The sequence below is a fragment of the Narcine bancroftii genome, chromosome 4 (assembly GCF_036971445.1).
Source record: "Narcine bancroftii isolate sNarBan1 chromosome 4, sNarBan1.hap1, whole genome shotgun sequence".
NCBI classification, from domain to species: Eukaryota; Metazoa; Chordata; class Chondrichthyes; order Torpediniformes; family Narcinidae; genus Narcine; species Narcine bancroftii.
This window is the reverse complement of record NC_091472.1, coordinates 250,446,289-250,473,387: the sequence shown is the minus strand read 5'-3', so window position 1 is coordinate 250,473,387 and position 27,099 is coordinate 250,446,289. Positions and strand designations below refer to the sequence as shown.

The following is a 27,099-nucleotide window of genomic DNA, read 5'->3' as shown; positions in this document are numbered from 1 at the left end:
TCAAAATATTCCCATCTTCTGTTTTGGCACTTCTCCTATTTATTCCTGTGCCATTTTCCCTCCTATTATGAGTCTACTCGTGTACCATCTTCTTTCTTGCTCAATTTGCACTTCAGCCTTGCGAAGTCTATCCACCTCAAATTCCCATTAACAGATTTTTTTTTAAAAACAAGGAAAAGTAAAAATATATAATTCCCCATCCCCTCCAATCATTACAGAACTTTATCAAACTCTGGTTACTCTGTCCAGCAATGTCCACAATTGTTTTGTTTTTTATGAGTCAATAGTTGTAGAACTGTAGTGGCTGTAATAAGCCCCCTTTGCCTCATAGTTGCTTAGGCATTCTGTCCATAGTTTCTTCAGAGGGTTCAATTTAGCCTGTATTTTGTAGGCTTACACATTTTCCGGTAGCTCTCTGGCACATCGCATACCTTACCGTGGTTCCTTGAACTGCTTCGTCTCCCCTCCAGGCAGCATGACTTTTAGGGTGGCCAGGAACAGCATTGCGTATTCAATTTTTTTGTCTCTCAGTATTTTCTTGACCTGGTCAAACTCTTTTCTTTGTTTTAGCAGTGCAGAGCTTAGGTCAGGGAAGAACATCAATCTTCCCCCCTGAATTTCCACCAGCTTCCCTGTATCCCTTGATCGCGTCATCGCTGCCCTTAGCATCGTTTCCCAGTCCTGGCTACTGATAAACTGCATCAGAACTGGCCTTGGTTGTTGATTTGGGGTGGGGTGGGGGCCAAATATTCAACAGCCCATTTTTATGGCTGGGGTCCTCTGAATCATTCGCTCCCTAACACTTCTGGGATCCAATGTTGGAAGAATTCCACCGGGTCCTTCCCTTCCTCCTCCTCTTTCAGGCCCAGTAGTCTAATATTATTGCACCAATTATAATTTTCGAGATATTTCAACTTATCTGTCAGTTGTTTTTTCAACAACCCACATGTTGGCTGTGTTCTCCAGTCTTTCTTGACCGTCCTGGATGTCCTCCATCTTCTCTTCCAAGACCCCGACTTGATTTTTCAGGGTCCCGATTGAGGTTCGCAGGTTGAGTAGGTCCTCTGAGACTTCTATTAGTCACTGTTCCAGACCTCCAATCTGGGTCATAGGTATCTTGGTTGGGCGAGCCCAATGTCACAGGCTTAGGCTTTGCCTTTGCACCTTCCGCACTAGGCCCTGCTGGTAGCACGAGAGCCTGCAGGTTGCCAGAGTTGAGTGAATTTTCACTCGATGTTTCCATCATTTCTGGCTGGTCTCAATCTTCAGTCGTCTGCTTCTTGCTCTTCCTGCCCATATTGCTTCAGCATGGGTAAGTTGGTTTTCTTTTGTGGATGATATTTTCCTTGTTTTAGAGACTTTTAAAATGGAGCTCTCAGGGCATGTCTTTTCAGCCTCACAGCATCATTTGACTCCTGATTTTCATTTGTACTCAGCGTCTGATGCCTCTTATGTCAGGGTCCAACAATAGTTGTCCAGCATTGATGGATTCAAGTTGCTCTGATACTGCTTTCCCATGGTCACAATGTCCTGGTGAAACCTTTCACCATGTTCATCACTGACTATCACAAGATCAGCATTTCTGCTGTATTGAATCTTCCTGAAGACAATCCTATTGTTATGTTTGCTCACTATGCTATTGCTTGAAGAACCTTTGTCTTAACATGCACTCAATCTATATCAATGTAATTCAAAGCATCTGTATATGTGATCTGCTTTTATAGCCTGTCTGTATCTATCCTGACTAAGCCTGCCCAGGCTTAAGACAATATTGGCAATGCACCTGCACTGAATGCAGGCCCAGGTATGACTGGACTGAGCAAAACAGCTTGCTCTGTGGGCAATAAACTCATAGGCTTAAATTACGACAATTAATCACCAACACAGTTATATCTAAAAAATAGTACAGTGATAGGAAAATGTTAAGGCGATTTTCATGATCAGCAGCTCAAAATCTATAAAATACACCCAAACATGTTCAGGAAGCAAAATCTTGGTTGTCCAGTGTAATTAGTAGCACATGACATGGAAAATAAGTGGATGTATTGAATTTCCTGATATTTGGTAAGTACATCATTTGGTTGATACAATGCTGTAGAAAATCTAGGCTTATTCCAGCTTCAAATGGTGATTCGTGCTCATTTAAACTGATCTCATGTTGAGCTCTGGGGCTTTCCCTTGGAGAAAAGAGTGAGAACCCAAACATGATTCATTGATCCTTGGTGTGATTCAATAGACTATGATTATCAAATGCGAAGACAGGCAATTTAAGGTGTGTTGACCTTTCCATTCAAAATGCCTGCTAATTTTGCCCATGATGTCAAAAGAGAAAGTATTTTTTTGGTGTCAGGAGTAAAAAAAATGGAACCTTTTCCTTTTTGTATGAAAAATGTAATTAGTTGCAAAATTTCCCAGAGAGTTTTGTTTTTTAATGTAACTCAAGAAGGAATTCCAGATGTGTCAATGGAATAACCTATCACATCATGAATGTTAGAAACACAAATTCTCACAAATGAGTCTCTTTAAGATCGGTGACACGACAAGCTTTATTCACAAGTCTGCAGAGTTGGACTCAACCGGCTTCTTGCCAAGTCAAGCCCTGATACATACAGTGCATTGTTTTTTATACAATTTGCTTGTCCTTCGGCATCTCCACTACACTGCTTTAATTGGTTAGTTTTTGCAGAATCATCCTGATTACTGTTAGTCACGCACACCACGATCATTCATGACCTCTGCTCACACCAAATTCTGTTTTTCACTCTTTATAAATCTTTGGCTCCTGCATGTCTCTCTGTAGTTAAATCTGTTTTAGTCTGTTGTAACATTTTCCAGCTAAACTCTAGTGGTTAGCCCCCTTTTATGACTAATCATCACATTTTAACTTAAACCCTTTTTAACCCAAATTCTCTATCTATAACAATGAAGCCATTGCATATATGAAGGCCTAAAAGGTCAAAAGCCTAACAAATTGACTTTTTTTAAAACTTGCATGAGGCTTATCTCTTTTTCAACTAGTTCATTCCAGCTAGTGTCAGAATGTGCCTTACCAAATAGTTTACTTTTCATGGGCTTGGAAGGGTAAAATTTTAAAAAAAGCCTTTGGATAGATTGAAAATAACTGCCCTGGTTCTGGTCATTGTCCACTCTAATTATGACTATTTAACACCAGGTTTTCTACAAATGAAGAATGAATTTGAGTGGGAAACCAAAGAATCACTGCCAAATTGAATCTATTTAAGTACGTAACTACTATCAATAGAAATGGAAAGGGCAAGGATAAGAGCAGATAATTATGTACAGAAATGTGACAGGTTTTTTTTAATGTTTAGAATACTACAAATAAAATTTGGATAAATTATATAATTATTGCTGTTTGGTTACAGTTTGCCTTTGATGACATCCATTCCCAAGCTGTGCACCATTTAAAACAATTGTTTAATCCTGACCTGTTACTCAGAGGCCAATATACCATACCTATGATGCAGTTGGATGGGAAAAGGTAGGGAGAAAACTCACAAAAAAAGCTAATTTTATTATAAAAACTATTGTGTTTACAAATGTTAATCATTTTTATTTCGGCTTTCTTTTACTTTATTTTCTCAAGCTCATTAATTTCTCTGAACAACATATCCTGATCTTGTGGTTTTGCTTTTATAGTCATTGAATATAAATTTTGTTCTGATATTGTGGCACACAATTAAAGATAACGTACTTTGTGTCATTTCTTTAGGTTAGACAAATTAATGCAAAAGATTATTCTTTGAAAATACGAAAAATGAAATGTATTCCTTAATGCGTGACATTTTCAAATATAAATTTGACTTATTTATTTCTGTTTTGTTGCATTGATTATGCATGATAGCACAATTTTAATGGTCAATATTTAACAAAATTATTACTGATAAAACAAGTGCGCAACTTTGTTTGATAAGAGTATTTATTATTTGTTGTTTATTAATTGCATCTGTTGTTGTCTAATCCTAATTGTTCCTTGGAATTAACACATTAAACCAAACTATGTCATTTTCCATTCAATAGGAAATTCCACAGAAGATTTAATTATTTATAATCCATCACAGTTAGCTAAATTTAATTAGTTCTAATCAGTGTAATTGTTAGTATATTGCAATTTAGCTTTCCAGCTGATTCAAAGTACTTTTACTTTGAGGAAGTGCAAGGAACAGATGATAATAATTTCTTCAAATATTATTTTCCCTCACAAATAATAGCTTTCAAAAATGAATATTTCCACCACCACCAAAGATGTGATCAGTGGTGTTGGGATCCCTGTTGTTTGCGATGTATAAAAATGACTTGGATGAAAAGGCGGGTAGATAGGTTAGCGAGCTTGCAGATGACACAAAGACTAGTGGAGTTGTGGACAGATTAGAGGGTTATCAAAGAATACAAGTAGATATAGATCAGCTCTTGATATGGGCAGATAGAATTTAATCTGAGCAAGTGTAAGGTATTGCACTTTAAGAGGCTAAATTCAAGATGAAGGCATATATTAAAGACAGTACCCTTAACAGCAATGATGTACATAAGGATCTTGGGGTCCAAGTTGATAACTCCCTGAAAGTGATGATACAAGTAGATAGGGTGGTAAAGAAGGCAAACAACATGCTTGCTGTCATTAGGTGGGACATTGAGTGTCAAAGTAAGAAAGTCATGTGGCAGATTTCTAAAGCTTTGGAGCATTGTGTACAATTCTTATCGCCCCATTACAGGAATGGTGTGGAGGCTTTGGAAAAGGGTACAGAAGATATTTACCAGGATATTGCCTGCATTCAAGGCTGTGGGCTATGAGGAGAGGTTGGACAAACTTGGGTTGTTTTCTCTAGAGCATCAGAGGCTGAGGGGACCTCTGATAGAAGTTTAGAAAATCATGAGAGGAATTGATAGGATAGACAGACAGAATCTTTTTACCCCCAAGATAAAAATGTCAAATTTTAGAGGAATGTGTTTAAGTTGAAAGGGGTAAAGTTTGAAGGAGATAAACAAGTCAAATGTTTTATGCAGAGATTGGTAGGTGCCTGGATCTTGCCAGGAGTAGTGATGGAAGTAAATACAGTAGATATGTTTAAGAGGCATTTAAATAAAGACTTGAATATTCAAGTCATATAGGTAATGTGCAACCTGCAGATTTTGTTTATTTTGGGCATCATATTCGGCATAGATACAAGAGCCAGAGAACTTGTGCTGTAGTGTTATATGTTCCATATAATTGTCTTCTGGTAAAGTATTTGCATTTGTGAAAATTACTCTTTGGCCAATCTACTAGGACAGTCAGATTGCTAATTAAATTACTTCATAAATGATGCTTCTGATGACATCAGAGTATGGTCTAACAATGTTTGTTCCAGACATTTTTACATTGTTTGTATATTTTCCTGAGAACCCAATTCACACTCATTTTCATTTTGATCAATGATCAATTATTTGATCAATTATTATGGATTTTCATTACTCAAGAGAAAATCTTGAAAGTATTATAATGATACAACTGAGGATCCGAATGATTAAACCAAGGCTGTTATGGACTTTATTAGAACTGCTGTGGACGAGTGTGCAACCATCAAATTGTTCAGGGTTTCTCCCAACCAAATGCCCTGGATGAACAATGAAATCTGGAACATGCTGAGAGATAGATCACAGTACATTCAAGTACAGAGATCAAGAACCCTTCACAAGAAAGCAATCTGCCAGGTGAATTGGAAATTCTGGACAAGAATGGAAACAATGAAGATACTCGTCAGCTGCGGCAGGGGCTAAATGATATAACAAGCTACAAAACCAAATCCAGTGTAATAGGAAACTGCAAATCTTCACTCCCAGATGAGCTCAATGCCTTCTATTCCTGATTTGACCACCAAAACAGGAAAGAACCATTGCGCACCCCCATGTCCCCGATGATGCTTTACTGAAGGTATCTGAAGATGACAGGATGGGTGCCTTCAGGAGAGTGAATCCAAGGAAAGCATCCATTCCAGAAGAGGACCAACTGAGTACTGAAAATCTGTGCCAACCAATTGGTAAGTGTATTCACTGACATCTTCAACATCACACTCTGAAAAGGTGTGGAAACCCCTGTTTCAAACAGGCTTCAATTGCTCTGTATGGTAACGTACCTAAATACCTACCAACCAATGGCACTCATATCTACAGTGATGAAATGTTTTTTGGGATGTTGGTGTTGAAGCATATCAGCTCTTGTCTGAGTGGCTAGGTGAATTTTGTAGCAATTTTCCTACCAAAGCCACAGGTCTATGGCAGATGCCATCTTAGTGGCTCTACACAAATCCATGGAACACCTAAACAGTATAGATGCATACATCAGGATGCTCTTTATTGACTGCAGTCAACACCATCATCCTCTTTAAACTAATCAACAAACTCCAAGACCTCGGCCTCAATAACCCACTATGCAATTAGGAGATTTCCTCACCCCTAATCAGTGTGGTTTGTCAAGAACACCTCTAACAAAATCTCCATTCAGTACCCCAGCACACAGGCTCCACTTACTCAATAGCTATGAATGTGTACCTCAGCATAATAACAACTCCATTTACATATTTGTCGAAGATACCATCGTAGTAGGCTGTATAAAAAGGGGTGATGAGTCAGCACACAGGAAAGAGATTGAAAACTTGGTTGAATGGTGTTCTAACAACAACAACGCCTCACTTAATGCCACCAAAACCAAAGGGATGGTTGTTTACTTTTGGAAAGGAAAACCAGAGGTGTACAATCCAGAGATCATTTTCCTTTCTTCCCACCTTCTACCTAAGCAATTTCCACTTACAGTGGATCATTCTTTCTAATTTCTTCCACTTTCAACTTCAAGTCACTACCAAGCACATCTTCCCCTACATTCTGAAGACACTATTCCCTCTATAACTCACTGGCTTTGTCTTCTTTCTGCACCAAAAACTTCTCTTTTATTCACAGATATATTTATGTGACTGCTGCATTTCCCTCAGCTATTCTTTTATCGCTTCTCCTGCCCTCCAGAGACCCAAATGTTCTTCCTGGTAAAGCAATGATTTACTTGTATATCTTTAATTTAGTGCCCTGTAATTGAGACTTACAATGGAGAAGCCAAATGCAAATTAGGTGACCACCGTACTAGACTATAATGGAGACCCTGAGCTTGCAATTACCTGTCACTTTAATTCTACATCATACACTGACAATAATGGTATTCCAATGAGGCTCAATGTAAATTGAGGAACATCTCACCTTCTATCTAGGCATATTACAACCCTGAATTTTGAATTCAACCACTTCAAATATCCACCTTTCAAGTCTGAATCAGAACTACCAATTCTGATGAAAGATCATAAACCTCTAGAACACAGCAACATAAGAATACAGATATGCAGGAAAAAGAATAGGCCCCCTCAAGAAGTTATCACCCTCCACTTTCTGATGAACTGCCCTCCACAAATGTTGGGTAGAGAATTTCACAGATTCACTATCTCTGTGAGAAAAAAAAATTCAAATCTTTTTTTATAATGACCAGCTCCTTATCTTGAAATACTCTCATCAAGTCATCATTTTATTTGCCATTCATACCATGAATTGCATGGTAAAGATGAGATAGTGTTTCTCCAGGACCATGGAGCAGATTTACATAAATACCAGTTAAAATAGAAATTAAAATATTAAGACATATACAATAAAAGTCCATGGTACATTATCCACATATGTTCTGGGAATTCAGGAGCCTGATGGCTTGATGAAAATACCTGTTGCCCAATCTGGATGTAAAGGTCCTAGTGCCATGATACCTCCTACCAGATGGCAGAAAGCAGAAAAGTTTACATGAGGGTCCTTCACAATGTTTCCTTCCATGTGCATCGTGTGTTGTAGATGTCCATCATGGCAGGAAGAGCGCCTCCAATGATCTTTTCTGCTGACTTCACTATCCTCTGTAGGGTCTTATGGTATGAGGTGGTACAACTTCCAAAACAGGTAGTGATGCACTTGCTCAGAATGGTCTCAATATATCCTCTGTAGAATGTGGTGAAGATGGAGGGTGGGAGGTGTACATTCCTCAGCCTTCATAGGAAGTAAAAGCGCTGCTAGGCTTTCTTGGCTCTGGAGCTGGTGTTGAGGGACTAGGTGAGATTCTCTGCCAAGTGCACACCAAGGAACTTGATGTGCACTTGACACCCTCAACGGTAGAACTGTCAATGGTCAGTGGAGAGTAATCCCCCTCGGTCCTCCTGAAGTCAACAACCATCTCTTTTGTTTCATTAATGTTCAGATACAGGTTGTTGGCTCTGCACCAGTACATTAGTGACTGCACATCATCTCTGTATGCTGACTCATCATTCTTACAAATAAGGCCCACCACGATTGTGTTGTCAGCGAACTGTGTTTTGCTGCACAGTCGTGAGTGAACAGCAGTGGACTAAGCACGCAGCCCTGGGGTGGGGGGGGGGGGGGGGTCGTCCCTGTGTTCAGTGTGATGGTCCTGGAAGTGTTGTTTCTGATCCACACTGCCTGAGGTCTCCCTGACAGGAAGTCAAGAATCCTATTGCAGAGGGAGGTGTTTAGACCCAGCAGGTTCAACTTACCTATTAGGTACAGAGGTGGAATGCTGAACTGAAGTCAATAAATGGCATTCCAGGTGAGTGAGGGCTAGAGAGAGGGTGGTGGTAATGCATCATCCATAGAGCGGTTGAATCTATATGCAAACTGCAGGGTGTCCAGTGACGGGTGCAACAGGAGCTTGATGTGCCCCATAATGGGCCTCTCAAAGCACTTCATGACAGTAGATATGAGTGCAACAGGGCGGTAGTCATTGAGACAGGATACAGATGATTTCTTCAGCATGGGGACAATGGTGGTGGCTTTGAAGCATGTGGGGACCATGACACTTCTCAGTGAGATGTTAAAGATGTCGGTGAGAACATCTGCCAGCTGAGCAGCACATCCCCTGAACACTCTACCGGGAATGTTATCTGGTCAAACAGCTTTCTGTGGGTTGTTCTTGCTCACATTGGCCACTGTAAGAGAAAGCACCTGATCATTTTGAGGAAAAGTGGTCTTCTTCGCCGCCACCTTGTTTTTTTGCCTCAAAATGCGCGTAGAAGTTGTTTAGTGCATCTGGGAGGGAAGCATTATCAGCACAGGCAAATAGTGTAGTCTTGTGGTTGGTGATATCCTGGATGCCCTTCCACATGCATCGTGTGCCGTTGCTGTCCAGGAAGTGACAATGAATGCTCTGGTCATGCACACACTTTGCTTCCTTGATAGCCTTAGTCAGCCTGGCTCTTGTAATAGCAATTGCAATCTCCTCTTGTTTAAGACTTTCTCATAAGTGAAAACATAAGACATAGGAGCAGAAATAGGCTATTCAGCCCATCGAGTCTGTCCCATCATTTAATCATGAGCTGACCCATTTTCCCACTCAGCTCCACTGCTTGGACTTCTCTTCATAATCTTTGATATCCTGGTTAATCAAGAACCTATCCATTTCTGCCTCAAATACACCCAATGACCTAGCCTGCACAACTGCTGGTGGCAACGAATTTTAAGCTGATGCCCTTCAATACTGAAGTGGTGCCCTCTTGTCCTAGACTCTCCCACCATGGGAAATAATCTTTCAACTCTGTGCACCCCTTTCAACATTTGAAATATTTCAATGAAATCTCCCTTCATTTTCATAAATTCCAATGAGTACAGGCCAAGAGCTGTCAAATGGTCCTCATATGATAACCCTTTCATTCCCGGAATCATCCTTGTGAACCTCCCCTGAACCCTCTCCAACGTCAGCATATTCTTTCTTAAATGAGGAGCCTAAAACTGCTCACAGTACTCTGTGAAGTTTCACCAGTGCCTTATAAAATATCAACATCACATCCCTGTGGATTAATCCACCCTTATTTGCTTAAAGACAGCAAGGACTTCGTCCTCTTTCATCTGTATAGGTTCCATGACCTCACTGTTTGTTTCCTTACTTCCCACGATCGAAAGATGACTGAAAGAGTTCACAAAGGAATATGATTGAGTAACAAGGTAACAAATGGAAAATAATTTGGGAAAATGAAGGGTTATGCACTTTGGTGAACACAGAAAACCATTGTATTTTTTAAATATTGTGAAACTAATCAGCTGATATATGGAGGAAGCTTGTTGTGGTATTTGATGGGATGTAGAAAGTAGACATACAGGTACAATAAGCAATCAGAAATGCAAATGGTAGATGGGCGTTTATTGCAAGGGGGCTGGAGTACAAAAGTAAGTCTTGCTAAAATCTTTGATGATATTTAGTTTGGAGTACCGAAAGAATGATATATTTAGCTAGGCCAAACTGTCTGCATGTTGTTTCTTGGGATTATACTATCAATTAAAATATAAAAAATTGATAGCAGAATTGAAAAACAGAAAATGCTGAAGCATTCTATATGTCAGTCAGTATCTTTAGAAAAAGAAACAGAATTAACATTTCAGATTTAAGACTGGTTTTCAAAACTGGTTTCTGGTTTTATAATCACCAGTAGTTCTAGTGTGAACTTATGATGGGTCTTCAGCTTGAGAATTTAATTCTGGAGTGAGTGGATATAATTTCAAGATAAAGAATCAATCATTTGGAAATGAGAGAAGAAATTTATTTATGCAGTGTATTATAAACTGTGGTTATTTTTAATTGGAGGTGTTTAGTTATTGAATATGTTCATTTTCAGATCAATAGATTTTTGAGCATTAAGGCGATTGTAGGACATGAGGAGCTTTTAGAAGAACTCAGCACATCCTGCAGTATCCATGGAGGCAAAGGGAAGGATGACATTTTGGGTCCACAGCCTGCATTAGGACATGGGTGCTCTTTTCTATAGATATATTTCCATGCATATTTTTCACAAAATTATTGAGAACAATTATCTGCTTCTGCTCAGCCCCAGTCTTGCTCTTGCCCATCAGCATGTGAATGCTTTGCCTTGCTCTTTTGGTTATCAGGAGAAGAAAAATATCTGTCAGTATTTCCACCTTGAATAAAGCTTAAAAGGTAACAATTGAGCTAAGCAATCTTTGGTGATGATACAGTATATAGAATAGGTCTTTTACAATCAGATTCTGTAGCTAATTGCCTTCCTACCTAAATAAGTGGTGTTCTTCATTTGTTGCAATAATTTGAAGGTGCACTGGATGATACAGTGGCAGAATTTCTTTAAGTTTATTTGCCACAAAATACCTAGTAGAGTGAGAAGGGTTCTCCTGCAAACAGACTAACAGGTTATCTCCAACATTCATACAGCTGAGTAAAAAGCATAATTACAGAGTATAGGATTACTATGTTCAATTAGCACCAGGCAAAGGCAGCAAGATAGCATCTATTTATTCAGAAGCCCAATGGCTATGTGGAGAAAAACAGTCTTTAAACAAGTTGGTGCCCACTTTCACACTTTCAAGTCTTCTCCCAATTGGAGGAGGGACAAGAGAGTGTGTCAGGAGTGTGATGGATCCTTTAGTATGTTGGCTGCCTTTCCTAAGAGTCCATGGAGGAGAGGGAAATTTGCTTTATGCTCTGAGTGTGCAATCTTAAACTGATCTTGAAATTTAATTGTGCCTGCAATGAAATTTGAAATCTAGGGCATACTTTTTTGATTTCATTCTCCTTTATTAAGTAAATGTCACAAAACTGTGAAGGATGCCTTCAATACAATGAACTACCACTAAATTTTATGAAATTATAATTTCTGATTCTTGATTGCTTGAAATTAAAGAATAGCTTACCTGGATAATAGATATAGTTCAATCATTACAGCTATTTTAAATTAGAATGCAACCTAATGTTGATTCTTTTCCTTCTTCTGTTGCCCAGACACTAAAGCTAAAAGTAGTTTTGTAATTTCTATTTTAGCAAAGATATTGTGACTCAAACCAAAGAATAAATGAGTGATTTTCTGACTAAGCTCATTTACCTGAAGCATTAACTCTGCTTCTCTCTCCACAGATGCTGTTTAACCTGTTGGGTGTTTCCAGTGCAGTCTGTTTCTATTTCAGATTAAAACCATGTGCACTGTTTTGCTCTTATTTCAGATTTTACTTTGGCTTATCCAAAATTTATATTTTAATTTTGTCCATGCTTCAAAATGTCTTGTTTAATGTTATTTTTACAGTTATTATGTAATCTGCATAGAATTAGAAAACTTACGGTCAACTCAGAAATTTCAGTGGTGGGGAGCCATGAGTGAAACAGTGCACATGTTCAAATCCATTAAGCTACCATTAAATGAAGACCAGATGAATGAACAATTAAAGAAAAAATTTGGTGCCATGAGAGCCACAAAATGCAAGGTGCTGAGACACTTCAATTATCCATATTCTCAGTAGATAGTTATAGAATCATGTCATACTTTAGAGGATTGAGCAGAAAAGACTGATTGACAAAACATTGTAGCATTCAAGTTCAAGTTTATTTATCATCCAATTGTACAAGTACAACCTGATGAAACAATGTTCTGTGGTCCTTGGTGCAAAGCACTGCAAACAAATGTACAGTCATAACATAGAAAAAAAACTATATATATATATATATACAGAGTACGTATATACAAATAATAAAATAAATACATTTTATTTTAAAATAAATAGTTAAGTTATGGAGGGTTTGCATGAAAAGTTTATCAGACTCAGTTTTCAGCAGACTCACTGATCATTGGAAGAAGCTGTTGCTCAGCCTGATGGCTCTAGTTCTGATAGTACTGTATTTCTTTCCCTAGAAGATGTTGCGTGTGGTGGTAGAGGTCCTCACTGATTTTGTGAGTCTGTTTTAAACAACGATCCTAGTAGATCACTTTGATGGTGGGGAGGGAGACCGGCCTAATCCTCTCTCTCTCTCCCTCCAATCCATTTCTCTGTAGTAACTATACTATACTGTGATGCAGCCAACCAGGACACTCTCAATAGAGCTCAGTCTTCTCAGTATAAGCAGTCAATATTGTGCCTTCCTTACAAGTGAGGAGATGTTGTGTGTCCAGGAAATTTCATTTCTTAAGTGGACTACGAGGAACTTGGTGCTGTCTACTCTCTCACTACTGAGCTATTGATGTGTAGTGGTGAATGGTCATCCCTGGTCCTTCTGAATTCCACAATCATCTCCTTCTGCTTGTCGGTGTTGAGACTTATTTTGTTGTTCTCACTCCATTTCATGAGATTTTCCATCTCTTCTCTGTATTATAAATCATTTATGTCACTGATGAGGCCAACTACTGTTGTGCCATCTGCAAACTTGATGACTCTGCTGGAACTGGATTTGGCAATAGAATCATGGGTCAGTAGCGTAAACAGGAACAGGCTGAGGACATAGCTCTGAGGTGTACCCATACTCAGCGTGATGGTGTTTCACATTTTCTGCCAACCCAGATAAATTTTAGTCTTTCTGTAAGGAAGTCCAGAATTCAGTTACAAAGAGTGCTGTGGCATTCCAGCAAAAAGAGCTTCTCCACTAGCCTCTGGGGAATGATTATATTAAATACTGAGCTGAAGTCAGTGAACATCAGCCTGGCGTATGAAGTGTCGTTCTCCAGATGGGTTGAGACGGAGTGGAGGGAAAAGGCTATAGCATCATCAGTGGAACAGTTCCATCTGCAAGTGAATTCAAATTGGTTCAGTATTTCAAGGAGATGTGATTTGATATATTCCATCACCAGACGCTTGAAGCATGGCATAATAGTGGAGGTCAGTGCCACTGGCAGTCATCAATGAGACCTGTTAAACCCATTTTGGATGGTAGTGGCTGTCTAGAAACCCGTGGGGATGATGGATTGTTGCAATGATGTGTTGAACATGTCTGTAAGGACATCTGTCAGTTGGTCTGTGCAGTTCTTCAGTACTTTACCAGGTTTGCTGCCTTGTGTAGCTTCACCTTGGATAGGGTTTCTGTACCTTGACTGAGGCAATGCAGTGGGTCTGTTCATTAGGGGGACATGGAGCTTTCTTCAGCATCAGCCTGTTCTTCTTGTTGAACCATGCAGAAAGTATATTCATTCTGTTAGGAAGGTTTGTCTTTGACTCGCAAGGCTGTCTTGTGGTCTGTTATAGTTTTGATCCCTTACTATATTGTTTGTTGTTGTTGTTCGTCCTTCATAGTCAAAGATGGCTTCAAAATCAAATTGGAGATTGGTGGCTGTGGGTCTGGAGGTGACTGGTGAGGCCAATTTGGGCCCTGAAGGCTCACCACAGGACGGACAGAAGTGGCTGCTGCTCGGGCCTTGTGCACAGCATGCTTTCGTTGTGCCTCGATGATGCGCCTGACTTCAGCTGCATGGGCTCCTGTGATGATCTTGCTGTACCAAGCTGGACGGTCGAGGACAAGGGTCTACCACGTATTGATGTCGACACTCAGGACTTTGAAGGACACTTTGAGGTAGTCTTTCTAACATTTCTTCTACCCCCCTCAACTGAGCGCTTGCCCTGACACAGTTCTCCATACAGCAGCTGCTTAGGCATTTGGCTGTCTGGCATTCTGACCGCATGTCCAGCCCACCAGGCTTGGGGTTTCAGCAGGAGGGTGTAGACGCTGCAGAGCCCAGCTCATTCCTGGATTTCTGTGTCTGGGACTTTGTCCTGCCACCTGATATAGAGGAGTCTGCGGAGGCATCTCAGGTGAAAGTGGTTGAGCTGTTTGGTGTGTCTACTGTAGACAATCCAGGTCTCGTTGGTGTAAAGGAGGGTGGTAAGGACCACTGCACAGTAGACCTTCAGCTTGGTGGTAAGGCTGAGTCCTCTCCACTCCCAGATGTTCTCATGGAGTCTCCCAAAGGTGGTGCTGGCTTTGGCAATCCTGTTGTTGACCTCAGGATCTATGTTCACTGCGCGAGAGAGTATGCTGCCCAGATTGGTGAAGTTGTCGGCTGCCTGGAGGTTCTGGCCCTTCACTATGATGCACGGCTCCTGGAATGTCTTTCCTGGGGCAGGCTGGTACATAACTTTGGCCTTTTTGGTGTTGATAGTGAGACCGAAGTTGTTGCAGGCTTGTGAGAAGCAGTCCATTTCTCGCTGCATCTTCTGCTCTGTGCTGGCATTGAATGCGCAGTTATCAGCAAACAAGAAGTCTCTGATGACAGTCTCTTGCACCTTTGTAAATGCCTGCAGATGCTTGAGGTTGAACAACCTGCCAACAGTCCTGTACCTGATGTGAATTCCTTCTTCGTAGTTACGGAAGGCATCTGTCAGCATGGCAGAGAATACCATACAGAACAGAGTCAGGGCAAGAACGCAGCCTTGTTTGACGCCATTTGTCACTGGGAAGGCCTTTGACTTGTCGCCATCATCCTGAACTTTCACCATCACACCGTCGTGGATGAACTTGCTGGGGCAGCCAGTCTTCTCCATGATATTCCACAAGGCTTCTCTGCTGACCGTATTGAAAGCCTTGGTTAGATTGACAAAGGTCATGAGGAGGTCGCTGTGTTGATGCTGGCATCTTTCAGCTGTTGCAGGACCTGTCCCTTTTTCCACATGGACTGGAAGAGTACAGTCAGCTTTTGCATCATGACAGGGCCTCCTGCTTTGGATACCTCAGCAGGGATTGCATCAGGTCCTGATGCTTTGCCACATAAGAGTTGCTTCTCTGCCTTCCTGACTTCATCTACTGTGGGGAGGGTGTTGAGGTTCTTGTTGATCTCTACCAGGGGCAGGCAGGCAATACCCTTGTCATTGATGTTGGCAGGGCGGTTAAAATGCTGAGCCCACTTCTTCTCTGTCAGCAGCTGTGACTCATCTGCATTGAGGAGGGGTGAGGAGCCAGAAGACTGGGGTCCGTATACAGCCATAAGCGCATCATAGAAGCGCTTTATGTTGTGGCTGTCTGCATAGCCCTGGATTTCATTGGCCTTCTTGCTGAGCCAGTTGTCCTGCATCTCGCGAAGATTTTTCTGCACCTTTCTTGTGCTGGCAAAGGCATCTTTCTTGGCTAGTGACGTGTGGTCATTCTGATGCACTCTGTACTGTTGATGTTTCTCCGTTAGTAGTGCCTGTATTTTTTCATCATTCTCATCGAATCAGTCTTGGTTTCTTCAGGTTGCTGGTCCAAGATGTTCGAGGGCAGTAGTGTAGACTGCGTCTCTGAAGGCCATCCACTGTTCCTCAACGCTGGTCCCGTCTTCTTGTGGTGTGTCTGGCAGTCTGCCTTCAAGGTCATCGGCAAATTCTTCTGTAACCCTGCTCCTTTTCAGCTTGGAGACATTCAGCCTCTTTGCAATCTTCTGCCCATGGGGTCTTCTCATGGGCAGAATGCGAAGCCTAAACTTGGACACAATGAGGCGGTGGTCAATCCAGCTGTCGGCACCACACATGGCTCTCATCACTCTGATATCCATCCTGTCCCTTTCCCTGGTGATGACATGGTCAATAAGATGCCAGTGCCTCGAGTGTGGTTGCATCCATGATGTCTTCTTATGGGTGGGTAGGCGGAACAGGGTGTTGGTGATGACAAGGTCATGTATGGCAGATGTCTTGAGGAGCAGCAAGTTGTTTGCTGTTACACTTGCCAGTGCCATGTCTTCCAATGATCCCTTCCCAGGTTTGGTAGTCTGTCCCTACTCTGGCACCTCGTGTCGCTGGTGTTTCAAAGCTGTCTATGGATCTTCTGTGTGTACCCATGCTTTGCTTTCCAGATTGCTCAGGACAGTTCAGCCCTAGCTGATCTTTGTGCTATTTTGTCTCCTGTCCTGAAGGCACCATCACAAGCTCTGAGAAGTGCCCAGACTTCTGCATCCAACCATAATTTCTGGTTAGCCATGTTTGTGAAGCATTTAATCTTGGTGCACTTTTTAATGTAGCCAGTCACTGAGCTTGTGTATTCCTCAATGTTTACATGACTGTTGTAGATGTCTGCTTCCATTAAACAGCTCCAGTCAGTGGTCTCACAACAGTCCTGTAGCACTGCTGTGCCCCTCTCCCCACCACTGCTGCAGCTCTCCCCCAGCCAATGTTGATCTCCCTGTCAATTATCTTCATTCATTTTGCCAATGGTCTGTATGCCAGGGTTAGCAAGACTGATATATAATCCAAGAATCCAAGGTGAAAGTAAGAGGCAACCTTACACACACCAGGAATGTTGGTGTACAAATGATTCAGGGTGCTCTCCCCTCTTGTGGAGAAATTGACAGGCTGTTAAAATCATGGTAGAACTGCTTTCAGGTTGGCGTAGTTGAAGTCACCCTCATTAGCCAAAGGCAGAATGCAACTGCTGCAATCAACATGACCAAGAATTCCCTGAGCAGGTAGGAGGGTCTCCATTTCACTATCAAGTATTCTATCTGCTAAGTGGAATATTTTTACAACAAAGACATTTGGACACAAGTTCTCACTGATGTAAATGCCTAGACCCTCTCCTTGAGTCTTGCCAGAAGCTGCAGCATCTCTGTCTGTCCTGAAAGAGATAAGGCCATCAAGCTGGATCATTTCAGGAATGGCAGGTGGGAAACACATTTCTGTAATCATAAGAGCACAGCAGGCCAGCAGTTTTTTCTAGTTCAGATGCACCCTCAGGTAATCCATTTTCTCCTCCAGTGATCTTACATTTGCAAGTAAGATCTTTGAAAATGTGGGTCTGAAGGAATTAACTCTCAGTCTAACCTCAATGCTAGCCCACTTGCCACGCTTTTGCTTCTCGCATAGAATCCAACAGCCTCCTCCGTGTCTCTAGTGATCTATTCCCCAGTTTTCTGCAGTCTGTGTTCCCTATAGAAAACACTTTCTATGTTCTAATATATCCTAATTTCAAAACGTGTCATCTTCAAAGAAATGTGAGGACAATATTCCAAATTACTCTCATTAATCCATAAACCAAACTTTGAAGATGCAGCTTTAAGAAGCTTTAATTCATTGATAAAAAAATAAACATTTTGAATAACTTCGCATTAAGACTTTCATAACAATGAATAAACAAAGCATATACTATATTAGTATTTAAAGATATAACAATATTCAACTTTAAACAGATATTCAAAAAGGAATAAGATGAAATAAGACGAATTCAAAGAAAAGTATCTCAAGCTCGCGTCTCTTTCATGGTTTGTCAAAGAATGAGATGTAAACTCTTTGTCTGCTTGGATATTACGACATATTACTTCATAGTCACTATGATAACACTACAAACAATACTTTTTCATAAAGGGATAGGCACAAAATTAACTAAGAATCAAAAACACAAGGTTTTAACCTTTACATTCCCTGCTTCCCTGTTAAAATTGATCAGTATCTTACCAATTCAATCTGCTAGTTTGAAAATCCAGTTAGTATTTCTTAGCTTCTCGAGTGTTTCACAATATGTAATGGGTTGGGGAGGAGCCGAAGTCTTTTGGGTTTACATGCTTATGTTCAAAGAGCAAAATTTCAGAGGATGAAATGTTCAAAGGACATGGTCACTGGGATCTCTCTCCCAGCTCAGCTGATCTTTGTACTCCTTCATAAACTGCTCTGCATATAGACATGTAGATTACAGTGGCCTTGAACTTCTTAGCTTCTCGATAATTTTAGTTAGTGGTAACTAATATATGCCATGCGGTGCAATCTGTAGAACATCATTGCATTGGTAATGTCATAAAGACTGTCCAATCATGGAGAAAATTAAATTCCTCCACTTTGAACAGAGACCAGCAGGCAGTGCATATTTCTGGATTCACCCCTGTAGCAGGCTTACCCAAATTTTTGGGAATGAATGACGCTGCATGTGTAGCCCTAAGTCTCCATATGAGAACCATCACCTATAACCAAGAAGGAATTGTGGAATGTGGAATAAATGGGATATGAGAAAGAGGATTATCTGAAAGCATTACTGTGGTTTTCCACCATTTCCACTCCATATGCTAGCAATTGCCTATAGGCCAGCTGATCCTATGATCAGCAGCATTCAACACACTTCTCAAAATTATTTACCCTATGGACATTGAAAGGGAAGTCTGTTACAATGTGTCTGAGCGATGTGCTTGCAATGAGTGAATTGCTGTGATTTTTGTTTGTGAGTACGGGCAGATCCCAAGTCATGATACTGTTCCTGGTTTTTCTAAGTCAGAAATGAACAAAAACAACATGTAGGTAATTATTAAGAACAGCTATGACAGGAAAGCAACCAGGCCAGGGAAGAGCAGCCACCAGCAGGCCTCACTGTCTCAGTGACCGAGCAGGTGAATCTGCTAGGTGGTCCCATCTCTGCTCAGTTCATCCTAGCCCTGTGGCATGATCAATGACCACCCACAGACAGAAGCAATAGTCAAAGGCTTTATTAATCAGAAAACATTGGCATACCTCGACATGCTGCTGGCTCACATCCAAGGCAGGTATGAGGGAGGAGACTAGGGGTCTCAGCCTTTTTAGGGATCTTACAGGGAGGAGCTACAGGTACAGAGGGCAGGCCAGCCTGTCCAGCCAGTGAGGTGATGCCTGCTTTGTAAACTGGGGACAACCTGTATAGGAGAGCTGCTAAGTATGTAAGAGAATTTTAGTGAATTTGAGAGTATCAGATGGAAATGATTGGTAGAGTTCTTAGATAAATATTGAAGGCATTCAATGTGTGAATCTATTTGTGCAGTCACAGATGAATAATTTTTTGTGTGCTCATTGAACTTCACCAACAGTGGAATCAGGTCTTGGAGTACAGAACTATGTAGGGAGAAGTCCAGCATCAACATAGGCTCTCCCAGAACCCTTCCCACTGGTAATGGTCACTCATATTCACACATATATTGTGTGTCTGTATAAATTTATGGTCAACTTTGGATTCTTGTTAATTCTTGCAGATGTATTGTTTGTCTGTATGTGTGTTATGTCTGGTTGTCTGTGTGCTTTGCACCAAGGACCGGAGAATACTGTTTTGTCGGGTTGTACTTGCACAATTAGATGACAGTCAACTTGACTTGATATCCCTGAATCCTGTCAGTCATCTCCCTCAATGTGGCTTCGTCTCTGATCTTGAAGACTTCCTAGCATGTTGAATGTTTTATCTGTTCAAACATTCAATGCAGAGATTGAGAATCAAAAGTTTTTGCATCTAATATTTTGAATGCTCCTGTGCTATCTATTGCCCTCCTGTGGTGGGTACAGTCAATGATCATTTCTCCTTTAAGCATATAGGCATGAATTCAATCAATTGATGTACAGGACAGGCATGATGATTTTAAAAACATGCTTTCCTCTGATTTAATACTTGGCATGACTTCCAAGTGTGAATAACAGAAAGTACTGGAGATTCCTATCAAGGTCATTTCAGCATAAATCTTCTTTCCAAAGGGATTTTAAATCTTTTGTGCTGGGCTTTAAGTACAGTTCTTAATTCTATCTTCAATATGTTGAACTGAACATGTAAAATACCTACCAGTTATTCATTGCTGCCTCCAAATCCAGAAATGGACTTTTTCCACAGAACTTCACAATCCTCCATTCCCAAACACACACATATTCTGAGACTTAGTGCTGTCCTATTCTTTGCCTGCCTCTGGTTTATTTTTTTGTGCTGCAATTCTATTTCAAAATTTTTTTAAACTCCTGATATAGATTCAAGTGGTCAGTTGCCCATTGGAATTCTTCAACATGGAGCATGAGCACAGAATTAAGCTATATATTAGCTTGACATTAGGATAACACATCAGCATTCATGGGATCTGATCTGTTTTAAAATAATTTCATAAACATTCAAAAATCTGGTTCATAAGAATGCTTTGCAAAAATGTAAATTTCATGAAATTGTGTTGCTTTCTTTTGTTTTTGTGCAGAATTTGCCATTTGGTCTAATATCTGTAACTGACAGTGGACTGGCTGCTGTCCTTTATTCATACTGTCAACAAAATCCAATGTCACAACTTGGAATTGTGGATGAAACTGGTTATGGACTTATTCATCATGCTGCAATACATAATCATGTGCCTATTATTTGCCAGCTGACCACAATACGTCTGAAAGTCAATCAACCTCGCAATGACAATTTTGAAAATTCAGGCAAGCTCCTAAAGCATGTTAAATACGTAAAAGATATAAAGGTATCAAATTTGGTATGAATAGGATCTTTCAATTAATTAAACCTTTCAAACAAATTTCTGTTTACATATTTGATTCTGATACATTATGTTGCTAATATTATTATAAATATAACCTAAATAACAAAGTATTCTATAGCATACAGTTAATGTACTTGGCATTTATATCATGGAATGGAGCATGACAAAGGGTCCCAGACCTGAAACTTTAACTTTTGTTCATTAATGACCTTCCTAATGAATTGCTGTATTGGCAAGTTCAGATTTAGTACTTGAGCCTCTGCATAACTTTGCTTTGCAGCATTTTGTCAACTCAATGTACTTGATTTTTTTTTTGCATTTCTTCATTTCAAAGTGGATAACCTTGCATTTTTCAATATTATATAGCCAGATTTTAACCTACTTACTTATCCACAACCTGCTGAGCCATCTAGTAAAAGTTATCAATATAGTCATAAATGGTTGAAGCAATGATCCTGATGGCACCTCACTGGTTTCTGATTTCCAATCCAGAAAATGCTCCATTTAATCCAACTCTTCATTTTCTAATGGTTAGGTGCTCCTCTATCCATGCCACAATCCTATTTAGCAATTGTACCCAAAGTCCTGTGTACCTTGTTTTGTGGATTTTTAAATTTAGATATATAGCGTGGTAAGAGGCAATTTTGGCCCATGAGTCCATGCTGCCCAATTTACCTACACCCTCAATGGGAGTAAACTGGAGCCCCTGGGGAAAACCCATGCAGACATGGGGAGAATATACAAACTCCTTACATACAGCGCAGGATTTGAACCCATGTCCCATTTGCTGGTGCTCTAACCGCTATGCAAACTATGCTGCTCATGAACTATATTTGTACTATAATGTTATCCAAGTTCTTTTTTTTAATTGTTTTAAAATTTTTCACAATGTGAACCATATCAATCAAAATGCATACAAACATTTCCCTCTTAAATATACACAGTGGCATTTTCTCCCCTTTTTTCCCCCCTACCTTCCCTCCCCCCTTCCCACCCCCTACAAACCCATTAAATGTTCAACATATACAATACAATAAAACCATTAAACAATGTCATCACACAATGAAAATAAACAAGAAAATGGTGTCATCTACTCTTACACACTGGATCAAGTCATTTTGTCTTCTTATCATTTTATCATTTTAGGGGGTGAAGGTCCGAGGCAAGCCCTCTCTGTTGTGTTCCATGTACGGTTCCCAAATTTGTTCAAATAATGAGACTTTATTTTTTAAATTATATGTTATTTTTTCCCAATGGAATACATTTATTCATTTCCATGTACCATGACACTAAGCTAGGAGGGGTTGTGTGCATGGAAGAGGGGGTCAGGAAGCTTCAGTGTGATTTGGATAAATTGAGGGACTGGGCAGATACATGGCAAATGCACTACAATGTGAATAAATGTGAGGTTATCCACTTTGGTAATACAAACCGGAGGGCAGATTACTATTTGAATGGCAATAGATTAAGAGATGGGGAAGTGCAGAGAGACCTAGGGGTACTTGTACATCAGTCTCTGAAGGCGAGCATGCAGGTACAGCAGGCGGTTAAAAAGGCAAATGGTATGTTGGCCTTCATATCAAGAGGGTTTGAGTATAGGAACAAGGATACCTTACTGCAGCTGTACAGGGCCTTGGTGAGACCCCACCTGGAGTATTGTGTGCAGTTTTGGTCACCTTATCTAAAGAAGGATGTTCTTGCAATGGAGGGAGTGCAGAGGCGATTCACCAGGCTGATACCTGGAATGGCAGGAATGACTTATGAGGAAAGATTGCGCAAATTGGGATTGTACTCGCTGGAGTTTAGAAGATTGAGAGGGGATCTCATAGAGACATATAAAATTCTGGCAGGACTGGACAGAATGGATGCAGATGGGATGTTTCCAATGATGGGAAAATCCAGAACCCAGGGCCATGGTTTGAGGATAATAGGCAAACCATTTAGGACCGAGATGAGGAGGAATTTCTATACCCAGAGGGTGGTGAATCTGTGGAATTCATTGCCACAGAGGGCAGTGGAGGCAGGTTCATTAAATATATTTAAGAAGGAATTAGATATATTTCTTCAGTATAAGGGTATTAAAGGTTACGGAGAGAAGGCGGGGATGGGGTACTGAACTTTAAGATCAACCATGATCTCGTTGAATGGCGGAGCAGGCTCGAAGGGTCGAATGATCTACTCCTGCTCCTATCTTCTATGTTTCTATGTTTCTATATTGCTGTACTCTCAGGCTCTCTTCTGATTTCCAAGTTGACATGATACATTTTTTTGCTACAGCTAAGGCTATCATAATAAATCTTTTTTGCGCTTCATCCAGTTTGAAGCCTAATTCTTTACTACTTATATTACTTAGAAGAAAGATCTCTGGATTTTTTGTAATTTTATTTAATACCTGATTTAAATCTTCCCAAAACTTTTTCACTTTCTCACATGCCCAAATTGCATGTACTGTTGTTCCCATTTCCTTCTTACAGCGAAAACATCTATCTAATAATGTTGGATCCCATTTTTTTAACTTTAGAGGCGTTATATATATGTCCTGTGTAACCAATTACACTGTATCATGCGTAACCTTGTGTTTATTATATTCTTCATAGTTCCAGAGAATAACTTTTCCCATATTTCATTCTTTATCTTTATGTTTAAATCTTTTTCCCACTTTTGTTTGGGTTTATAGCTTATTTCATCATTTTCCTTCTCTTGCAGCTTGATGTACATGTTCGTTATAAATCTTTTTATTATCATTGTTTCTGTAATCACTTATTCGAAGCTGCTTCCTTCTGGTAATCTCAGTCTACTTCCCAATTTGTCCTTTAAGTTGGCTTTCAGTTGATGGTATGCAAACATTGTACCATGAGTTATTCCATATTTGTACTTCATTTGTTCAAATGTTAATAAATGATTTCCCAAAAAACAATTTTCTATTCTTTTAATTCCTTTTCTCTACCATTCTCTAAATGAAACGTTATCTATTGTAAAAGGTATTAGTTGATTTTGCATCAATAATAATTTTGGTAGTTGGTAATTTGTTTTTTTTCCTTTCTAAGGGAATCTTCTTCCATATATTGAGTAAATGATGCAGTACTGGTGAGCTTTTATATTGCACCAGCTTTTCATCCCACTTATAAAGTATATGTTCCGGTACCTTCTCCCCTATTTTATCTAGCTCTATCTTAGTCCAATTTGGTTTTTCCCTTGTCTGATAAAAATCTGATAAATACCTTAATTGTTCTGCTCTATAATAATTTTTAAAGTTTGGTAACTGCAAAACATCTTGTTTGTACCACTCTGTTAATTTATCTTACGCTATCCAAGGTTTCCCCCCTTTCCATCAGATTTTCCTTATTATTCTCTTTAGTTCATTAAAGAATTTCTCTGTTAAGGGAATTGGTAATGATTGAAATAGGTATTGTATCCTTGGGAAGACATTCATTTTAATGCAATTTACCCTCCCTATCAATGTTAGTGGCAATTCTTTCCAATGTTCTAAGTCTTCCTGTAATTTCTTCATTAATGGCTGATAATTTAATTTGTATAGGTGGCTTAAATTATATAATCTAATACCTAGGTATTGGATTGCTTGTGTTTGCCATTTAAATGGTGATTCTTTTTAAAATTCTGTATAATCTGCATTACTCATTGGCATCACTTCACTTTAATTTGCATTGATCTTGTACCCCGATATTTCTCCATATTCCTTCAATTTCTTATGTAGTTCTTTTATTGATATTTCTGGTTCTGTTAAGTATACTATGATGTCATCTGCAAATAAACTTATTTTATACTCCTCTTTTATTTTATTTTCTGTTCTTATCAGTTCTGCCAATAGTTCTATTGCTAAAGCGAACAGTGAGGGAGATAGTGGACATCCCTACCTACTTGTCCTACTTAATTTAAATTGGTTCGATACATATCCATTTACTGTCACCTTCACCAATGGTCCATTATATAATGCTTTAATCCAATTAATGTATTTTTATGGTAGGTTGAACCTCTGTAATACTTTGAATAAATAATTCCATTCTACCCTATCAAATGGCCCTTGCGTCTAAAGCAACAACCATTGTTGGCTTCTTATTTCCTTGAACTGCATGAATTAAATTAATAAATTTACAGACATTATCCGCTGTTCGTCTTTTCTTAATTAATCCAGTTTGATCTTGTTTTACTATTTTTGGTACACAGTCAGACAATCTGTTTGCTAATAATTTTGGTATTATCTTATAATCTGAATTAAGTAGAGATATTGGTCTATATGATACTGGTGTTAGTGGATCCTTCCCTGTCTTTGGTATTACTGTAATTATTGCAGTCTTACATGAATCTGGCAAGTTTTGTGTTTCTTTTATCTAATTCATTACTTCCAGGAGAGGAAGAATGAATAACTCTTTAAATGTTTTATAGAATTCTATTGGGAATCCATCCTCTCCAGGCATTTTATTGTTTGGCAGCTTTTTTAATATATCCTGTTTTTCCTCTATTTCAAATGGTTTTATCAGCTTGTTTTGCTCCTCTTCTTACAATTTCAGCAGTTCAATTTTAGCTAGAAACTCTTCTATTTTGTCTTCTTTCCCCTTTTTCTCAGTTTGGTATAATTGTTCATAAAATTCTTTAAAGTTCTCATTAATCTCCATTGGATTATATGTAATTTGTTTGTCCTTTTTCCTTGGTCCCAATACAGTTCTTTTAGTTTGTTCTGTTTTAAGTTGCCAGGCTAATATTTTGCGTGTTTTTTCTCCTAGCTCATAATACTTTTTCTTTATTTTCAATATGTTCTTCTCCACCTTATATGTTTGTAATGTTTCGTATTTTATTTTTTTGTCTGCCAATTCTCTTTTTGTTATATCTTCCCTTGTTGCTAGTTCTTTTTCTGTACTTACTATCTCCCTTTCCAACTGTTCTATTTCCCAATTGTAGTCCTTTTTCATCTTAGTTACATAACTTATTATTTGCCCTCTAATGAAGGCTTTCATTGCATCCCATAATATAAATTTGTCTTTCATTGATTCCGTATTTATTTCAAAGTACATTTTAATTTGGCATTCAATAAATTCTCTAAATTCCTGTCTTTTAAGTAGCATGGAGTTTAATCTCCATCTATATGTTCTTGGTGGGATGTCCTCCAGTTCTATTGCTAATAACAGGGGTGAGTGATCAGATATCAATCTAGCTTTATATTCAGTTTTCTTGACTCTCCCTTGAATATGGGTTGACAACAAAAAACATATCAATCCTTGAATATGTTTTATGCCTACTCAATTAATATGACCATTCCTTCCCTCTTGGGTTTAATTTCCTGCATTGATTTAACCATAAATTTGGCCACTTTATTCTTTTTGCTAGTCTTTTGTCCAGTTTTATCCAACTTTGGGTCCAAATTAAGGTTAAAATCCTCTCCTATCAATATATTCCCCTGCGTATCTACAATCTTCAAAAAAATATCTTGCATAAACTTTTGATCCTCTTCATTAGGTGCATATATATTGATCAAATTCCAGAATTCTGAATATATCTGACACTTTATCATTACATACCTCCCTGCTGGATCTATTATTTCCTCCTCTATTTTGATTGGTACATTTTTATTGATTAATATAACTACATCTCTGGCTTTTGAATTATATGATGCTGCTGCTATGAGCCCTATCCAGTCTCTCCTTAATTTATTATGTTCCACTTCAGTTAGATGTGTTTCCTGCACAAATGTTATGTCTATTTTTTATTTTTTCAGGAAATTTAATAGGCTTTTTTGTTTAATTTGGTTATGTATTCCATTAATATTTATAGTCATATAGTTCAACATGGCCATCTCATATTCTGTTTACACCTCATTTCCGCTTCCTCACCTTTTCCCCATTTTCATCTCTCAGTTTCCCCTTTTTGAACTCAATGTATGACAACACTTTTAAAACATAAAATACTTCAACAACTCCCACATCTAAAATTCCCTTAACCCCAAATGTCCCCCCCCCCCCCCCACTGAGTTGCCTCTTGTCCCTTACCGGGCATCCACAATTCCCCTCTCCATTTGGATTGCTAACCCGCTCGCAATCATCAACTGATTTCAGTGACTGTTATTCTCTCC

At 39.3% G+C, this 27,099-nt stretch overlaps 1 protein-coding gene across 3 annotated transcripts in view; it reads left to right on the top strand.

Annotated features, from left to right (window-relative positions):
• Positions 1 to 27,099, top strand: part of ankar (ankyrin and armadillo repeat containing) — a 109,413-nt gene that overhangs the window by 22,163 nt on the left and 60,151 nt on the right. For 2 of the 3 annotated variants that reach the window (XM_069934716.1, XM_069934717.1), the window contains 3 exons: positions 3,387 to 3,502; positions 12,135 to 12,312; positions 20,733 to 20,955. In XM_069934716.1, the coding sequence (XP_069790817.1) occupies positions 3,387 to 3,502; positions 12,135 to 12,312; positions 20,733 to 20,955 (517 nt within the window). The remainder of the gene's footprint in view (positions 1 to 3,386; positions 3,503 to 12,134; positions 12,313 to 20,732; positions 20,956 to 27,099) is intronic. The other variant, XM_069934718.1, reaches the window with a different exon arrangement.